Source organism: Pan paniscus, chromosome 9 (assembly GCF_029289425.2).
Source record: "Pan paniscus chromosome 9, NHGRI_mPanPan1-v2.0_pri, whole genome shotgun sequence".
NCBI lineage: Eukaryota > Metazoa > Chordata > Mammalia > Primates > Hominidae > Pan > Pan paniscus.
The window spans coordinates 124894690-124913281 of NC_073258.2; the positions used below are offsets into that span (position 1 = coordinate 124894690).

The 18592-nt window shown below is 41.9% G+C and overlaps 1 protein-coding gene and 1 pseudogene across 1 annotated transcript; both read left to right on the forward strand.

Moving 5' to 3' along the window:
- Positions 1 to 8860: 8860 nt before the first annotated feature.
- On the forward strand, positions 8861 to 9794 carry LOC100976256 (olfactory receptor 8G50-like; annotated as a pseudogene).
- A 6622-nt stretch (positions 9795 to 16416) lies between these two features.
- LOC100995765 (putative olfactory receptor 8G3) lies at positions 16417 to 17289 on the forward strand. The gene has a single exon (XM_008973361.6). It carries the CDS (start codon positions 16417 to 16419, stop codon positions 17287 to 17289), a length of 873 nt encoding a protein of 290 aa, XP_008971609.5.
- Positions 17290 to 18592: the final 1303 nt, after the last annotated feature.

The following is an 18592-nucleotide window of genomic DNA, read 5'->3' on the forward strand; positions in this document are numbered from 1 at the left end:
CTACAAGCTATAGTAATCTGCCCTGATCCTCGGGGAATACATTCCAAGACCCTCAGTGGGTACCTAAAACAGATACAGACAGGAGGCAGGGAATACTGGGTTGAAAGGGTGGAGTCTCTGGCGAGGGTTCCACCCTTAAGCCTGGACCCATGGCCCTAAATGAGAACTTCACATCCCAATTTTCCTGCCGGAATGTTGCTTTTTCCAAAACCACCCTGTCCTGCTCTGCCCCACACCCTGTACCCATAAAAATCCCAAGCTCCTCTAGCAGAGAAGCACAGCATAGTGGCAGAGAAGGAGAGAAGAGAAGAAGCAGCTGGACATTGGAGAAAAGCAGCTTGACTTTGGAGGGAAGGCTTGATGGTGGGACTTCAGAGAAGAGATTGACTGTCCCCAGGCGGGACTCCAGGGGAAGATTATCTTCCCACTCCATCCCCCTTCCAGCTCCCCTTCCCTCTAAGAGCCACCTTCACTACTCTATAAAATTTTCCACATACACCACCCTTCAATTCATTCGTGTGACCTGATTCTTCCTGGATGCTGGACAAGAACTCAGGTACCAAGAGGGCAGGGTGTAAAAGGCTGTCACCCTGACCCTCCACTGAGCTGGTTAGCACTTAGCCATCTGTGAATGACAAATGCTAAAAGCACTGATTGTAACACATGCCCTCTAGGGATCTGGTGTTTGTTGACACCCCCTCCCAGACAGCAGAGCTAAAAGAGCATTGTAACACACTTGGACGCTGCCACAGGGCCCACACACAGCCTGCTTCTGCCAGAGAGGAGTGACCAGCCTATTCCAGCATTCATTCACTTCAGTTCCTGTACCCATTGGCTTGTGTGCTCCCTCCGGTAAGGGATTGATGGTGGCAGTTGAGCAAACGAGTCACCGTTTCATGAGTCTCATGAAGGGGTCAAGGGAAATACCCAATCTCAAAACCATGAATAGTACCAAACCCTATATATTTTATGTTTTTTTTCTCTACACACATATCTATGATAAAAGTTAATTTCAAAATTAGATATAGCAAGAAATCAACAGCTAATAATAAAATAGAACAATTATACACTGTAATAAAAGTTACATGAAGGTGGTCTCTCTTTTTCTCAAAACAAAAATGTCTGTCCTCACCCAGGTCCGTGGGCACAGGCCCAGGAGTAGAGCCCTAGCCAGGGACCACCCCCTTCCCCTTCCCATCCCACGTCCCTTCCCCCTTCCATATCATTTAAAGGGATCATGCCCTTTCCTTCCCAGCACTTTCCTTCCATATCAGTACGAATAAGGACTCTGAAAAGTATTAGATTTGTTCATTGAAATATACACAATATGAACAGGGAGAATCCTTGGTATAAAATTAAATTATTTTTTATTTCATTTTCACCTCTCTACTTAGAGGAATTATATAATCTTCAGTCAAATAATTTCTATTAAGCAACTAAAATGAGATTTATGTTGAAAAGATACAGGAATTTGTAAGTCATGGTCCATGTCCTTATGGAGGTCAATTACAAGACTACACTAAAACCTTTTAGAAAAGAGTAAACAATGCAACACAGTGTGCACGTGAGTCAGAATTTGAATGACGTCATGCAAGCATCCATTATGTGCTTTAGAAATCAGGGATGGCTGTGTGGAGGAGGTTACTATCAATGGCAAATAGAAATGGTACTTCTAAATAGGTGGAGTAGAATGATTATAAGCAGGATATGGAATGGAGCAGTGTGTTTGAGAGACATTGAGACTGTTCTGAGGAGAATATTTTTCCTGAATAAGAGTAAGAGATGAAGTTGGTGACATTAGGTAGGTAAGACTTTGATCTGGATGAAATTACATTATATTTTGAAAGCCGTGTGGAATAATTTAGGTATGAAACTTACTCTTTTTTGTTCTGTTTTTAGCTTTATTGAGGTATAATTGATATACAAAAACTGCACATATGTTATCCATACAATTTGAATAAGTTTGGACATGTGTACACATATGATTCCATCACCATAATCAAGGTAATAAACATAACAATCACCTCCAAAAGTTTCCTTTGTCTTTGTTTTGGGGTGCATGCGAGCACACACGCACGCGTGTGCATGCAAAAAACATGTAACCACAGATCTACCAGAGATCTTGTTTTCCTGCCAAAATGTTGCATTTCCCAAGATCACCCTGGCCTGCCACCCCCCCATACTGTGCCTATAAAAATCCCCAAGACCTGGCCTGGGCGCGGTGGCTCATGCCTTAATCCCAGCTCTTCGGGAGGCCAAGGCTGGCGGATTAGGAGGTCAGGGGATCGAGACCATTCTGGCCAACATGGTGAAACCCCATCTCTACTAAAATACAAAAAATTAGCCGGGCGAGGTGGCGGGCGCCTGTAGTCCCAGCTAGTGGGGAGGCTGAGGCAAGGGAATCGCTTAAACTGGGGAGGTGGAGACTGCAGTGAATAGAGATTCTGCCACTTCACTCCAGCCTGGCGACAGAGTGAAACTCCGTCTAGAAAAAAAAAAAAAAATCACCGAGACCGTACCAGGCAGACACACAGGCGGCTGGACGTCGAGAGGTGCACACCGACAGGCACCAGCATGCCAGCAGGCCACCGACCGGCAGAAGCAGAATGACACAGTTGGGCGGGGGCAGTTGGAGGAAAGCCCAGGCCACTGAGCGGCCTGACTCCAGGGGAAAAGCTTCCCACTCCATCCCCTTCTGGCTCCCCCTTCTGCTGAGAGCTACTTCCACTCAATAAAACCTTGCACTCATTCTCCAAGCCCAGGTGTGATCAGATTCTTCGGGTACATCAAGGCAAGAACCTGGGATACAGAAATCCCTCTGCCCTTAAGACAAGGTAGAGGGTCTAATTGAGCTGGTTAACACAAGCCGCCTATAGACGGCAAAACGAAAAGAACGCCCTGTAACACACGCCCACTGGGGCTTCAGGAGCTGTAAACATTCACCCCTAGACACTGCCGTGGGTTGGAGCCCCACAGCCTGCCCGTCTGTATGCTCCCCTAGAGGTTTGAGCAGCGGGGCACTGAAGAAGCAAGCCACATCCTATCGCACGCCCTTCGAGGGGGACAAGGGAACTTTTCTCGTTTCTCTACCGTCACGTTGATTTTTTTCTAAATTTTTTTACATATATAGGAAACAAATGTCTTGGATTACAATTAGTAAGATGATTCTAATAAAATAGTGGCCACAGAAAAAGCATGAGAATCATTCTGTGAGTAAAAAACTTCTATTAGCCTCATCCCCCAAGACGAGGTTATTGATTTGTTAGCTCTCTATCATGCTTGAGGGCCTAGAAAGTAGTAGTGACTTTTAGACACTGTTCAGATGCAAAAAATTGAAATCAAGAGATGGAAGCCATGAAACTGTAGTTCAATTAAAAGAAAAATTAGAGTCTGAAACATGAGGAGAGATCTAAAAGATGTGAAGGCAAACAAAATGCACAAAATTTTCTAGGGTTGTTTTTTGTTGTTGTTGGGGGCGGAGAAAGAAGTTTTTGTATTAAATTAACTTCTCATTTTAGAATAATTTTAAATGTATAGAAAAGTTGCAAAAATATTATAGAGATTTCCCATATACCTTGCACCCAATTTTTCCTTGTACCCAGTTTAAATGTATCAAGTTAATATTACAATGGAATATTTGTCACAACCAATGAACCAATGTTGAAACCTTATTATTAGCTAAAGTTCATATTTTATTTTTATTGTCTTAGTTTTAACCTCTTTTGTTCTTGGTTGTCCTGGCTAGAGATTTATCAATTTTATTCACCTTTAAAAGTAAGTAATTTTGATTTTGTTGGGTTTTTTTGTTTTCCTATTTTCGGTTTTTAAAATTCTGCTCTAAATTGTTATTATTTTTCTATGCTTTTAAAAAATATTTACTTGCCTCTTCTGTGGATTCTAAGGTATAAGCATAGTTTATTAATTTTAGATCTTTCTTATCTAATTTATTTTTTAATCTTCTAAATTTCCCTTTAAGCACTACTACATTCCACAAATTTTTGTAAGTTGTATTTTAGTTTTCATTTAGTTTAAAATATGTTTTTGTTTGTCTTAAAACTTCTTTAACCTATAAATTATGTAGATGCATGTTGTTTATTTTCCAAGAATTTGGGAAATTTTCATTTTCTGTTATTGATTTCTAGTTGTTGTGGTCTGCTAAGTGAAATAAACCCATCACAGCAGGACAAATGCTGCATATCTCCATTTATATGAGGTATCTATAATAGTCAAACTCATAGAAGCAGAGAATCCAATAACGGTTTCCAGGAGCTAAGAGGAGGGAGAAACAGGGAGTTGTTCACTGAGTATAAATTTTCAGTTATGCTAGATGAATATGTTCTAAAGATCTGCCATACAACATAGTGTGTATAGTTAACACAATGAACTTCAAAATTTGTTAACAGGGTACATCTCATCTTAAGTATTCTTACTACAAAAACAAACAACATAAATGGACACAAGAAAACTTGGGGAAGTAATGAATATGTCAGTTACCTCGATTGTGGTGATGGCATCAAGGATGTTTACATATGTCCAAACTCATCGAATTATACACATTTAAATATGTGGTTATGTATCAATTCTACTTCAGTAAAATGGTTTAAAAACAAAAATATTCTTTCTTCCCTTTAAACTGTTTTGGTATTTTGCTTCATCTCTAAGATGGCTCAGATACAGATAGGCTAAGGCTACTGATGCAGACCAGGTTGTTTGGAAGTTCTCCACAAGTAATGATCATGGGCATTCAAACACAGAGGTGTTGTTAACAGGGCAGAACAGGAAGCAGTAGGCATTAAGAGCATGTATCAGAGTCAGACTTCAGTGGAAACTGTTCACATGCAATCAATCAGAGCCCCATAGCTGCTGTCAAAGTTACAAAGATTGGACACGAGGTCATGGAGCTTCTATGATGGTGTCTAGTAGTTGGTTGAACAGACTTGTGAGAGTCAAGGAACACAGAAAAAAATAGTCAACTGGCCAACGTAAAGAGTCAGAAATATGGAAGGATATGGAAACTGAGCTCTCTTAATACAGGTAAAATCGGGAGATATATTAAAATAAATAACTGGGATTTTATAAAAGATAACTGGGAAACGATCATTTCTGGGTTTGCAAAATCAGCAATAGTTTGGGTTGTTCAGGAGTTGACAAACTTGTACTCTAGATTTCCATGAACTTTTCTAATGAAGTATAGAATTGACTCAGAGTTGGGGATGATTGGCCTTTGCAGGAGATGGCACACTGGGGAGTCAGAAGAAAGGAGGTGTCAGGTAGCAAATTACTGGCTGCCTCACTTAAACCTGCTGGGTATTTTCCGACAATCTCCAACTATACTGTGATTTCAGTCTTCCTTAACTATGTCTACTTTTTAAACTTATTTTTTTTCTCTGATAAGACACACAAGGAACATTTTAAACATCTTAACATTTTAAAGTATATGTCTGCTCAAGGCCCTCCATATAGTACCTGGGTATCACTGCTGGTTACTCAGGGCCCAAGGGCTCTTCAGTTAGCAGGTGATGAATGCTGCCAGGACTGGGTCCTTTCCTTTAATGCAATGGGTTTCCTTCTGGCCCAGTGTGTGTCTAGAAATGTCGTCTGGGAGCTATGGCCTAGAACAGAGGCTTCCCCTCTCTGACGGGTGCCCTCTCTTGCTGTGGCTGAGGTGACATCCAAGATGCAAGACAGAGTCCTCCCCACTCTTCCATTTCCTCTCCTCAGGTGGAAGGAAGGGGTCTCTTTTGGAGCCACTAGCTGTGCAACCTGAGGTTAGGGGAGGGGTGATGCCAGCACTCTCTTGGCTGCCCTGGCTGGTGTCTCAGTATGTCATGCGTCCCCCTGTTCCACTGTCTCTGGGCCTAGTTTAGCACTGGGTGTTGCCTAAGAGTTGTAGTTCTTACAGCCTTCAAGTGTGCCTGGAGACGCAGAGCACTGTAGCCTGCAGTGGCAAGGTTTGCTGGAGCTCAAGTTCCGACTGCTGGGATCAGAGGTTCCCCTCTGGCTAGGGCTGGTTTAAATGCTCCCTCTATGGGCAGACCTCAGCTGAGTTTGGTCCGTCTTTCCTTTCTGCTCTAACAGGACAGCACTGAGTTCAATGCTTCACAATTGCTGCGTTCTTCTTCCCTCAGTGCCCAGAGATGCTCTCATGACCAGGCTGCAGCTGCTGGGGTGGGGGAGGAGTGGTGTCCATGATTCAAGACTGTTTATTTCTCTCTTCAGTGCCTCTTTCAGTGATATGCAGTTAAAACCTGGTGCTATGCGTGTTCACCTGATTTTTGGTTCTTATGAAGGTGGTTTTTCTGTGCGGATAGTTGTTAAATTGCTGTCCTTGTTGGGGGGATGATGGGTGGAGCTTTCTATTCTGCCATCTTGCTCTGCCCTCCCCAATTATCACTATTCTATACATACGTTTGAAACTGTGATAACCAAAAATTACTTTAAAATTACAAGTAAGACCTTACTCCAGGAGGACTTCACCATTATGAGTGAACTCTACTGCTGTAGACAAAAAGTGCTGACAAGAAAGTGGCAGAAAACCATTTCCTATTCCATTAAAAAATTTCACAATGTTATCACATTCTTACATGACTCTAATTTAAGTAATAACCAAGTAGTAAGCCTGTGAAAACTGCCAGTAACAAAACTTGAGAGCATTTAACTATTAATCATTAGTATTACACTGAAAACATCTTGGTACTGTGAGGCAAAGTACTACAAAGAATATTAGATTTTGACTTTATGTTTACCTGTTCTCAGCCATGACCTACAGTGTAAGTATAGAAACCACAGCAGACATTTTAGTGATAGGAAGGCACCATGCACTTAAAAGGAGTTTACATGCAGCTGGCAATTTGGGAAAGACAAAGGCTCTTGGTTTTACTTATTTCATGCTGTGAACCCAGTTGAGTCCCTTTATTCATACACCACTTATTGAACAATCTATGCACGTGTAAGTAATAAGTACAAATATGGACTCTGGTCTAATTAAAATTACTCAGTAAGTGCCAAGTATAACCTTTATAATTTTTCTCCAGTGCTTATGTTCTTTGAATCTAGTATGTGTTTGTACATGGTTTGGTTTCAGAAAGACGGCATTTCCGGAAGATATAAATACTAGCTGATGTGTTATTTCTTTTATTTCTCACGGCTAAGTCGAATTTTTCATCTGCACTGCTAGAAAATCATCCTTCACATCTATATTGAAAAGCCACAGAGTCACCCTGAAAAACATTATAAACGTCTCTGAATTGTAGCTTTTGCATCTATAGAATGGGAATAATATTCTTGTACCCCATAGTGCTGTGGGGGAAAGAAATCATTTAACATTCATGAAAGTGCCTGAACAGTTCTAAGCATGTGGTAAACATGAAATAAATAGAAATATCGCTTTTTTTTTTTTGAGACAAAGTCTCACTCTCTCACCAGGCTGGAGTGCAGTGGCGCAATCCCGGCTCACTGCAACCTCCGACTCCCTGGTTGAAGCAATTCTCCTGCCTTAGCCTCCCGAATAGCTGGGATTACAGGCATGTGCCACCATACCCAGATAATTTTTGTATTTTTACAAGAGACGGGATTTCACCATGTTGGCCAGGATGGTCTCGATCTCCTGACCTCGTTATCCGCCCTCCTCGGCCTCCCAAAGTGCTTACAGGCATGAGCCACAGTACCCGGCCACCTTTCATCCTTACCTAAATATTCATACCTTTGTTTGCTGATACCTCAAAAACCTCTTATGCTGTCTTTCAGATCTCTTTCTTTTGAACATAGAACTGTCATCACAGTGTCCTGTGCTCAGACCTTAATTAGCTTTCTTCCAAACTCTTGTCCTGAAGCTAGAGAGATATCCATAGTTTTTCCTGCTTTGGTCTCTCTTGCCTCTGAGGAAGTGCTGTTAAAAACTCTGGTTTGAAGGTGAGTGCAAAATATACCAAGACAAAGTGCACACTGTTACTATAGTCCAAGCATCATGCAAGATTGCCATTCTGCAGTCCAGGTCCTCTTACAGGCCCAGAGGGCCATGGACTACATCAGGTCAAGCCAGAGTACTTAGCACATGCTGGGCACCCCGTCAGTGTTTCTGGAATGAATTAATTTCGTATTTATTATTTCTTACTCTGAATTCTCCTCACTAGGAAACTCAAATCCTTCTTGGATGTCAAGTACAAATAGTTTGTACTAACCATTCGGTTACTTTTTAGAGCCATAATTTCTATGTTTTTGAAGCAGTGCCAGTAGTCCAAGTACTCACTTAAGGGGAATCTAGTCTAGATCAGTGCTGATACATCATCGTTAGCACTTTATGTGAATTTTTTCTTTCACATTAATTGTTGTAAGTGAGGCTTCACTGACATGAAAAAAGAGGTAAAAAAGTAGGAAGTCATGAGTAGCTAAAATAATAGAAGGTGAAACAGGTTTTATCTCCTTGATTATTTACTTATTACATGCCTAATTTTGGGCAAATATCCAACCGCTATCATCCTCAGTTACCTAATAGTAAAATAGATACATTAGCATTTGCTCTGCTGAAAGAGTCAAGAGGATTACCAACAAGGCATGGGAAGTCCTTAGAATATTCAATCAAAGTTATCAGTACAGTTCTTTGGATTTTCAGGGATTGAGCAGTACCAATAGCCACTCTCATAGCATAGAACACAAATAGAGAAAGTTCTGAGATGCATCTGTGTATCCCATATTTCAGGGATCCTGGGGTCTTTTACTGCTAACATGAGGAACAGGCAGAGAACTGCAACTACCTAGTTGAAAAACTTGAATTTTGTTTCACATTTTATCGTGTTAGTGGGATAATGAATACCTAACTCAAATTTTCTTCTTCTCTTTCTACATAAAATTTCCAGAGAAAATGGTAAAAGGAAATCATTCCACAGTGACTGATTTTAATCTCGCTGGGCTAACAGACAAACCAGAGCTCCAGCTGCCTCTTTTCCTCCTCTTCCTGGGAATCTATGTGGTCACAGTGGTGGGCAACCTGAGCATGATCACTCTAATAGGGTTCAGTTCTCACCTGCACACCCCCATGTACCATTTCCTCAGCAGTCTGTCCTTCATTGATCTCTGCCAGTCCTCTGTCATTACCCCAAAAATGCTGGTGAATTTTGTGTCAGAGAGGAATATTATCTCCTACCCAGCATGCATGACTCAGCTCTACTTCTTCCTTGTTCTTGTCATATCTGAATGTCACATGTTGGCTGCAATGGCTTATGACCGCTACATTGCCATATGTAACCCACTGCTTTACCATGTCGCCATGTCTTATCAGGTCTGCTCCTGGATGGTAGTTGAGGTGTATTTTATGGGCTTTATTGGTGCTACGTGCTCACACAGTCTGCATGCTAAGAGTGCTTTTCTGTAAGGCTGATGTAATCAACCATTACTTCTGTGATCTTTTCCCACTACTGGAGCTCTCCCGCTCCAGTATTTCTATCAATGAAATAGTAGTTTGTGCTTCAGTGCATTTAATATCCTTTTCCCCAGCCTCACCATCCTTAGCTCTTACATCTTCATCGTTGCCAGCATCCTCTGCATTCACTCCACTGAGGGCAGGTCCAAAACCTTCAGCACTTGCAGCTCCCACATCTCGGCTGTTTCTGTTTTCTTTGGGTCTGCAGCATTCATGTACCTGCAGCCATCATCTGTCAGCTCCATGGACCAGGGGAGTGTCTTCTGTGTTTTATGCTACTGTTGTGCCCATGCTGAACCCCCTGATCTACAGCCTGAGGAATAAAGATGTCAAAGTTGCCTTAATTAAGTTCCTTGAAAAAAGAAGTTTCCTGTGAAAGCTGCCTTAAATAAGCTCCTTGAAAAAAGAAGTTTCCTATGAAGGGGGGTATTTTGCTTTAGCAAAAACTTTTAATTTCTGGAAAAGGTTTGATAAGGAAACAATCTAGAGACAGTAAGGTATGTCCGCAAGTAATGAGATGGCTGCTACTACTTTGTTATTTGGAAGAAAGATGCCAAGGGTAAGGCTGAATTCATAGGATCAGTTACATGTTGGGAGCATTTATGGGATGCCACAGAGTTCATCCGCCCAGAGTAACACGTATCGCTTCTAAACATTTAAAAAAAATTCATAAGTCTCCGTGTGTGATTATACTTTATATGTATGGAATATGGCACTTTTTAAGGCAAGACTTATTTACCTTACTTTAAGGAATAAATATATCTTGTCAGTCCCCATGATATTCTCAATACCTGTGTACCTGGGTTTTTCTACTAAGTGTATAGGTAAACACTTCTCAAAGTGTGATCTCCAAAATAAATAATTGCAACCATTTTGAATACCAAATTCAATCACTAATTCTTACTAAGCATGTAGAAATATATTAGGGAATATGGAGGCATATGATGGGTAATAAAACAGTTTCTACCCATAAGGAGATAATACTTAGTGGAAGAGATTGACAGCAATAAATACTGCTAAATACATTTTGTGTATTTTGACATATATTTATGGCAAGGCTCCCACTACCGGCCTGGGTCTCACACCTCCAAGGGAGACTGTGCGTCAGGCGTGGAATAGTGAGGGGTGTGTGAGTGAGCATGGGGTCTGGCCACTGCATACAGTCAGACACACCAGCTGCTGTTGTGGGATGGGCAGCTCCAGGTGCTGACACTCTCTGCAAGGCTGCAGCTGGACTAAGTGCACTGCAAGCAGCTTCCTCAGCTGGCACTGGGGAATGTGGTGGCACCTAAAAGCTTGGAGATACCAGGAACTGCAGGGGCCCAAAGAAGTCACAGTGCTGTCTCGGGGAGCTCCAAGGTCTGGGATCCCCAAAGGGCCGCAGCTCTTCTCTCCTGTTCACCCACGACATGGTGAGCAAGGGGCATGTTTCAGCCCTGTTTCTGTTGCAGCTCTTTTAGCCTTGCCATTCAGTGGGTCCCAGGTTCTCGTCCTGAGACCAGAAAGAATAAGGCGCGCAGACAAGTGGAAGGTAAGCAAGACACAGAGCTTTATCGCAGAATAGAACAGCTCAGAGGAGACCTGCAATGGGCAGCTCCTCTCCATAGCAGGGTTTCCCAATGAGTGTCAAGCTCTCAGCAGAGAGGGTAGTTCCTCTCTGCAGGTGGTCACCCAGTCATCTCTTCAGCTCTCAGCAGAGAGGGTATCTTCTCTCTGCTAGGCAGGTCATCCCGTCAAGTGCCCAGCTCTTAGCAGAGAGGGTAGCTTCTCCCTGCAGCTGGTCGTCCTATCATCTCCTTGGTTCTCGGCAGACAGGAAACTCTGGGGTGGGCAGCTCCTCTCTGCAGCTGGTCATCCCGTCATCTCCCTTTGTCTCTCCATCCTCTGCTCCAGTTTGGCCGACTCTGGGATTTTTATGGGCCTCAGAGGGGAGAAAGCGTGTACTGATTAGTCCATGAGTGGCCGTAGGGAAAAGCACCATAAGTTCCCCCTCTGGTCTGTGGGACTGTTGACCCCATCCCCAAGCTTCAGGCCCTCTCCAGCTTGGAGGTAGGGCTTCACCAAGGACTGCCACCTTCTGCCCAGGAGCCTGCCTGAGCATGTGCACCCCCGGCTGGGCTACAACAATGCCCGGGCTTGGTCCTGACTCAGAGCTGGCACCAACAGCAGAGAGAAGCCAGGCAGAGGGAGCAGGCACCCTCATCCCACTGAGGGCCAGGGGAGCCTTCCCAGGCCCCCAAGTCTGCAGAGATGCCTGGGCCTGCAGCCACAGCAGGCATGGCAGGATGGCTGCAGCTGCACCCAGGGAGTTCCCACTCTGCCAGCTTGGAAGGGGCCGGACTCCTGCTTATCCTTGGCCCTGGAGCGTGCAGCCCCAGCCACGCCTCCTTTAAGCCTGGGGCAGGGGCTCCAAGTCCTTGCTGGGCCTGGGCTGGCATCCAGGGCAGGAGTGACATCAACATAAGTTCTTCCCATGGCCCTGGTGATCAGGGGTGTCCCAGGGCTCCCACTTGGTCAGCTTGTGACTCTGCCTCAGGGGCACCTCTAGGAGCCGATTTCAGGTCCTGGGACTAGAGGTCAGGAGTGTCAGGCTTGGTGGTTGTCCAGATGCAGGGCAGACCCCTGGGACTCAGCCCCCAGTGCAGAGCCTTTTCTCAGGGCACAGGAACCTGGCACCATCAGCAAGGTGGGCATGGGGCCATGCCACTGGCCAGGTCCCCAAAGCAGACGTTACCTCTGGCCCATCCTCCACACTCCATCTCCAACCACAGCACCATGCTGGGCCCAGCTCTGCCTCAGGGCCATCTCTGCCAGGCCTCCATGCCCAACCGTGCTGCTCCCCCACCAGGCAACTCGGCCCAGCCCTTTCGTGGTGGTCCCCACCATGACAGGCTACAGGTGGCTCCCAGGGGCGGGGTCCAGAGACTGTCTGCCTCCTCCCCAGCCCCTCCCCACAGCAGTGGCAGGCAAGAGTGGTGACATGGGGCCAGGGTCAGGAGCCACAGAGTCTCTAGGCCCAGGGGTGGGTCTTACCTGGTCATGCAAAGGTGGGGGTGGCTCAGTTGCCTGCCTTGGAGGCATGGGGGATGGGGGTCCCACCACCGTTATTGCTGCCCCTGCAGCCTCTCCTGCCACAACCGCTGGCCTCCCCACTGCAGCTGGCACCATGGTAGCAGCGGTTCTGGATGGCCTACTTTTGCCATCAATATAACATTTAACAAAACATGAAATATAATTTTACTTCCAAAATTATTTAGTTTTATATAAGTACAAAAATAACTTCTGTAACACACATGTCTTTATTGTTCCTCAATATCATTCTTATTTTTTGATGAAAAAAGTCATCAACTCTCCTTGTTAGGCTTACTAGGAACTCCTCAGGGTCTTGGCAGTATCTATCATATTTTAACTTGGGGGCTGAATGAAAGCATTTTCTTCTTCATTGATCTGAAAGGAAGCAGCCCCCAAGTTAAAACATTTCAAGCATTACTGTTTTATGAATACATCATGATATCAAAATATCATTAGTAGAGGTAAATGAAAATGAAAACTTTCAAATTTTAGAAACATTTGTTGTTATTTCTGATTTTCTATTTTCCCCTTGTGACAAATCACTTTAGACAATTCCTTTAATGTATGTTTTAAAAATTGGCTGAAATTTTGAACTTTTCATTGTCTCACTAAAGAGATGAAACTCACTAGAGCTCCAACAAAGTCTCTCACATCCTCATTTCCAATCTGTAATATTACAAGAACAATGAATCACAACATATGGCAATAGGGAAACACTTGAGAACCAAGAGGGGGAAAGGGAAATTCTAATTGTTTCTTTTCCCAAGAGCTGACATTTGTGGGAATAGAATCTAGAGGGAGATCATTATCATTGTTTGTTCCCTATCAGACTCTTACCCAGCATATAAAATCCTCACATCAGCCACCCTTTGCAGAGTGCCAGATGGCTTTAGGCATCAGCTTTGTCAGAGATCAGGATGAATGACTCAAAATAATTGCCAAGGAGACTTTTGGGCTGTGACCTCCTCGTACCATCAGATTCATTTTTCCCTCCAGAGCAATGGAGAATAAAAATGTACAACCCTGAACCCTGGCAGAAAGGATGGGTATGTCTGAGTCCCAGTCTTTGACTTTAAAATCTTGGAGTCTCCTGTTCCAGCTTCTTTTGCAGTGCAAAGAGAGATGCACACAGCTATTCATCTGTCTCTCCCTGTCCTTATTCTCACATTCACATGCCTTGATGAGCAGTGGTTCCCTTGTCATCTACTTGTTCTCTGCAGTATACATTTATGACAAACACTTCTGTGTTTACTCATTTCAATTCAGGCAGTAAGAGGGTTTTTATTCAGTTATTTTGAATCCATGTTTACGTATCTCTAAGCTTCTTTGAGCAATTTTATTGAACATATATGTATTGAGTTGCTATATGCAAGGCACTACGCCAAGCACTATATTGAATTTATAGTCTAGTACAGAAGAAAAGCAAATAAATAAATAATAATAACATAGAATGAAATTAGTGTTACATGTAAACATAAGAAATGTATGTATGGACATAGAAAATGGCCTTATTAAGTAGAGTTTGCACTATTAAATGGCCTTATTAAGTAGAGTTTGCACTATTAAAGCCCTTAACTAAAGAGCCTTAACTATTAAATAGGATGTCATAGGCTAGAGGTGATAGACAAAGAGAAAAATTAAAGGGACATCACGAGTTAAAACTGAGAGAGTACCAAATGGCCAAATCATGTAATAGCCAAATCATATAGTACTTGTTGGGACATAAAAGAAGAAAACTTTTATTTTGGTTGCCAGATGATAACAATCTTTGAATAAGAGATATTGATTTGAGCTTCCTATGAGGAAATGAAAAATAGTGACGATTTAAAGAGGTTACTGTTCAGTAAAAAAATAATTCTGAATCTCTGTGTTAATATGTGTATCCATGTAGGAAGGAGCAAAAACAAGATATGCTGAGGGAGGGAAAAAACCTTCAGCCATCATTATTGGAATAAAAATTTGAGCAAATAAAAGATATTTCAGAGAAGGCTCAATAGATTACAGTTAAAATAACACTGACATTTATTAAGTTCTTACCAACAGACGGGAACTATGCGTCTTTTGATTTTTACATGAGAATGATATTAACATTTCTACTTTTTAGAGGCCTGAAGACGAGAAGTAATTTTCTCAAGATCACACAGCATGTATGGGGTTGAGATGATATTTTAGCCCAGACTGCCTAATCTAATATCATAGCCCATTAGAATTTTAAATCATGAAATATTGGAACCAGAAGATATATTAAAGCTGATTGAATTCAAGCACCCATCTCATGCTGTGTGCTTGAATAATGTCTGCTAAATGGTTATACAGGCTGACTCTGACATTTCTGGCTATAAGTAAATTAAGGTGTGTTTGACTTTTGGAATGTTCTTTTTTGTTGTGAAACCAAATATTTCTCTCCATCATTTGAAGCACTTAGTTTTTATTTTTTCTCTCTTAGAGACATATACAAGGAGCCCTATACCTCTTAGATATTTTGAACATTTGGATATAAATGCCATGTGCCACATATATTTATATTGTGCTAGCTAAAACCTCAGTTATGTCAGTTGTTATTCAAATGACAATATTTTTAGATCATGTTTCTGATATTGTCCAGTTTTTCTATATTCCACATAAAATATTAAACCCTAAACTGAAAACACTAATCCAGCTATTGCTGGAGTGTTACATAAGACCATAAATTTCTTTCATCTAGAATCTACTAATTTTCTTTGCAAAAGTAAATATGTATTAGCCTTTTTTGAAAATCCACATCACACTGTTGACTAGTTTTATATTTAGACTAAGATTGTGAATTGTATTTTGCATGTGCTCTACTAATCCACATAGCCATTATCTTTAAATTTTATAGTGAGCACAGGCAAAATATATGATTATAAAAAGTGATCAGTATAGAAGATATCTAATCTTTGTTTTCAGAAAGCCTTCTCGGTTTTGGAGAATATGAGTACTTTTCTGATCTTCTCCAATTCAGCCACGAAGTACACTTAATGTAGACCAGTCATAGTTTTCTGCTCCCCTGGCCAGAATGGGATAATAGGTGACCTGCATTGAGACCATTGTATTACTCCCTTGGGATTATTCAAATTAGAACAAGAGAGGCAATTCCCTCACTGTTGGAAAAGCTCCTGAGGTATAAGGATGCTATCAGCCACGCAGTTATGTTTTTGCCTTGCAGAATAGCAGGTCTGGGTGAAGAAAGTTGAGAAATAAAGAGCTGAAATTTCAGGCAGAATGAGACAGGTCATTACCCAGTTCTTCAGCTATTTTTAGTTGAAATTCTCATAATAAAAGTAACTCAGACTAATATAACTAATTTTATAAACTCATGCCTTCTATTTTTATATAGATAGATAGATAGATAGATAGATAGATAGATAGATAGATAGATAGATAGATATGAGGTCTTGCTTTGTTGCCCAGGCTTGTCTCAAACAAGTGATCCTCCCACCTCAGCCTCCCAAAGTCCTGGGATTACAGGCATGAGCCACTGCGCCCGGCCAGGACTTCTATATTGATACATTATAAGGAGCATTTGGTTCTCTTTCCTAATCTGAGTAAAATGAAAATCTCATGGCTATGCTATTTGATGTGCATGACATATTTATATCCTAGAGAATATGGTAGGAAAGAAAAGAATCCTCTGAAATAACATTAGTAGCTTGCTTTCTCATTGAGGTCAAAAATTGATATTTTCTCTTAAAAGGGTATGAACTAAATTTTAATGTTTTTGATGTCTGCAGTTCCTCCTCTGGTCAACCAGACTATTGTCTATTAAACAGTAGCAAGAGAGGCTCAGGCGACCACTGCATTCTGTTTCTCCTCTGATAATATGCAATGATTTACAAATAATTTCTCTCTCACACACAAACACATTCAATTTCTCTTTTTAAAACTTAGAGACTGTTGACAAGATCATGGACCCTGGAAACCATTCCTCAGTGACTGAGTTCATTCTGGCTGGGCTCTCAGAACAGCCAGAGCTCCAGCTGCGCCTCTTCCTCCTGTTCTTAGGAATCTATGTGGTCACAGTGGTGGGCAACTTGGGCATGATCACACTGATTGGGCTCAGTTCTCACCTGCACACCCCCATGTACGGTTTCCTCAGCAGTCTGTCCTTCATTGATCTCTGCCATTCCACTGTCATTACCCCTAAGATGCTGGTGAACTTTGCGACAGAGAAGAACATCATCTACCCTGAATGCATGACTAAGCTCTATTTATTCAGTATTTTTGCTATTGCAGAGTGTCACATATTGGCTGCAATGGCATATGACCACTATGTTGCCATCTGCAGCCCCTTGCTGTACAATGTCATCGTGTCCTATCACCACTGCTTCTGGCTCACAGTGGGAGTTTACATTTTAGGCATCCTTGGATCTACAATTCATACCAGTTTTATGTTGAGACACTTTTTGTGCAAGACTAATGTGATTAACCATTATTTTTGTGATCTTTTCCCTCTCTTGGGGCTCTCCTGCTCCAGCACCTACATCAATGAATTACTGGTTCTGGTCTTGAGTGCATTTAACATCCTGATGCCTGCCTTAACCATCCTTGCTTCTTACATCTTTATCATTGCCAGCATCCTCCGCATTCGCTCCACTGAGGGCAGGTCCAAAGCCTTCAGCACTTGCAGCTCCCACATCTTGGCTGTTGCTGTTTTCTTTGGATCTGCAGCATTCATGTACCTGCAGCCATCATCTGTCAGCTCCATGGACCAGGGGAAAGTGTCATCTGTGTTTTATACTACTATTGTGCCCATGCTGAACCCCCGATCTACAGCCTGAGGAATAAAGATGTCAAACTTGCCGTGAAGAAAATTCTGCATCAGACAGCATGTTAATGAATAGAATCAATGTTATGTTGTTACATCAAGATAGGTCTTTGGTTTGATTAGATATCTAACTTACTGGATTTATTGTTGAGATTTATGAAAATTTAGTGATGCTCTTTTATGTAACACATCTCCAAAATATTCCTCCGGTCTGCTTCCATCGAACTTATATTCCAATGAGCCTATGTAAAGAAATGCAAAGAATAAAATCAAAAGACTTTTGAGGTTTAAAGTATCCCTAGTTTTATTTATTATTATTATTGAGATGGAGTCTAGCTCTGTCACCTAGGCTGGAGTGCAGTGATTCGACCTTGGCTCACTGCAGCCTCTGCCTCCCAAGTTCAAGAAATTCTTTTGCCTCAGCCTCCTGAGTAGCTGAGATTACAGGCGTGTGCCACCATGCCTGGCTAATTTTTAAATTTTTAGTAGAGACAGGGTTTCACCATATTGGCTAGGCTGGTCTCAAACTCCTGACATTCAGTGATCTGCCTGCCTCAGCCTCCCAAAGTGTTGGGATTACCAGTTTGAGCCACCACTCTCAGCCCCTAGTTTTATCTTTTAATTATAATATAGACAACAACCTCAACAACAACAGCAATGATAATGATGATGGTAATGAGAATGATAGTAATAACATACATTATTGAAAGTTTATGAAATATCAAGCACCCAGCTAAATGGGTCACTCTATTTAACATTTACAGTATTACTTCAGGGAAAGCCTTAGTATTATTATGCTTTTAAATATGAAAAAAATTAAACATTTATTTGAGTGACTGCTCAGGGTTCCAACCATAATATGACATTGAGACTGGAAAGGTTGGCTCAAGGACTTTTGACATTCAAAGTGGTACTTGGTCCAGGTAATTGTGAGTAGGTCTAAGGACTCTAGAGAATTTCTGTCTGCAAATCAAGCTTCCCCCGTTCCCTATGACATGTTCCCTACATGATTGTGTCACTGTCCTCTGGACAGCTTCATGACAGTTTCACTTTTATTTCATTTATTGTAATGAACATAACCAAAATCTTTCAAATTTGTAATGATCAACGAAAAACAAAGCAAAACCAGAAAATTATTCTAGTCTTATTATAGAGATGCATTATAGATACTTATATTATTATACTTCATATCAACAATTTATAAAAAACACACATTGTTTTATCGTCATACCAATAACCCTATGGCTGTTTATGAGGCAGATCACTGGGGCAGCTGAAAATTCTGCTAAGTTGCATTGCTTCCATGTGGTTCACAC

What these genes read in the sequence shown, in the direction of transcription:
- LOC100995765 (XM_008973361.6), top strand. Translation starts at nt 16,417, where the DNA reads ATGGACCCTGGAAACCATTCCTCAGTGACTGAGTTCATTCTGGCTGGG.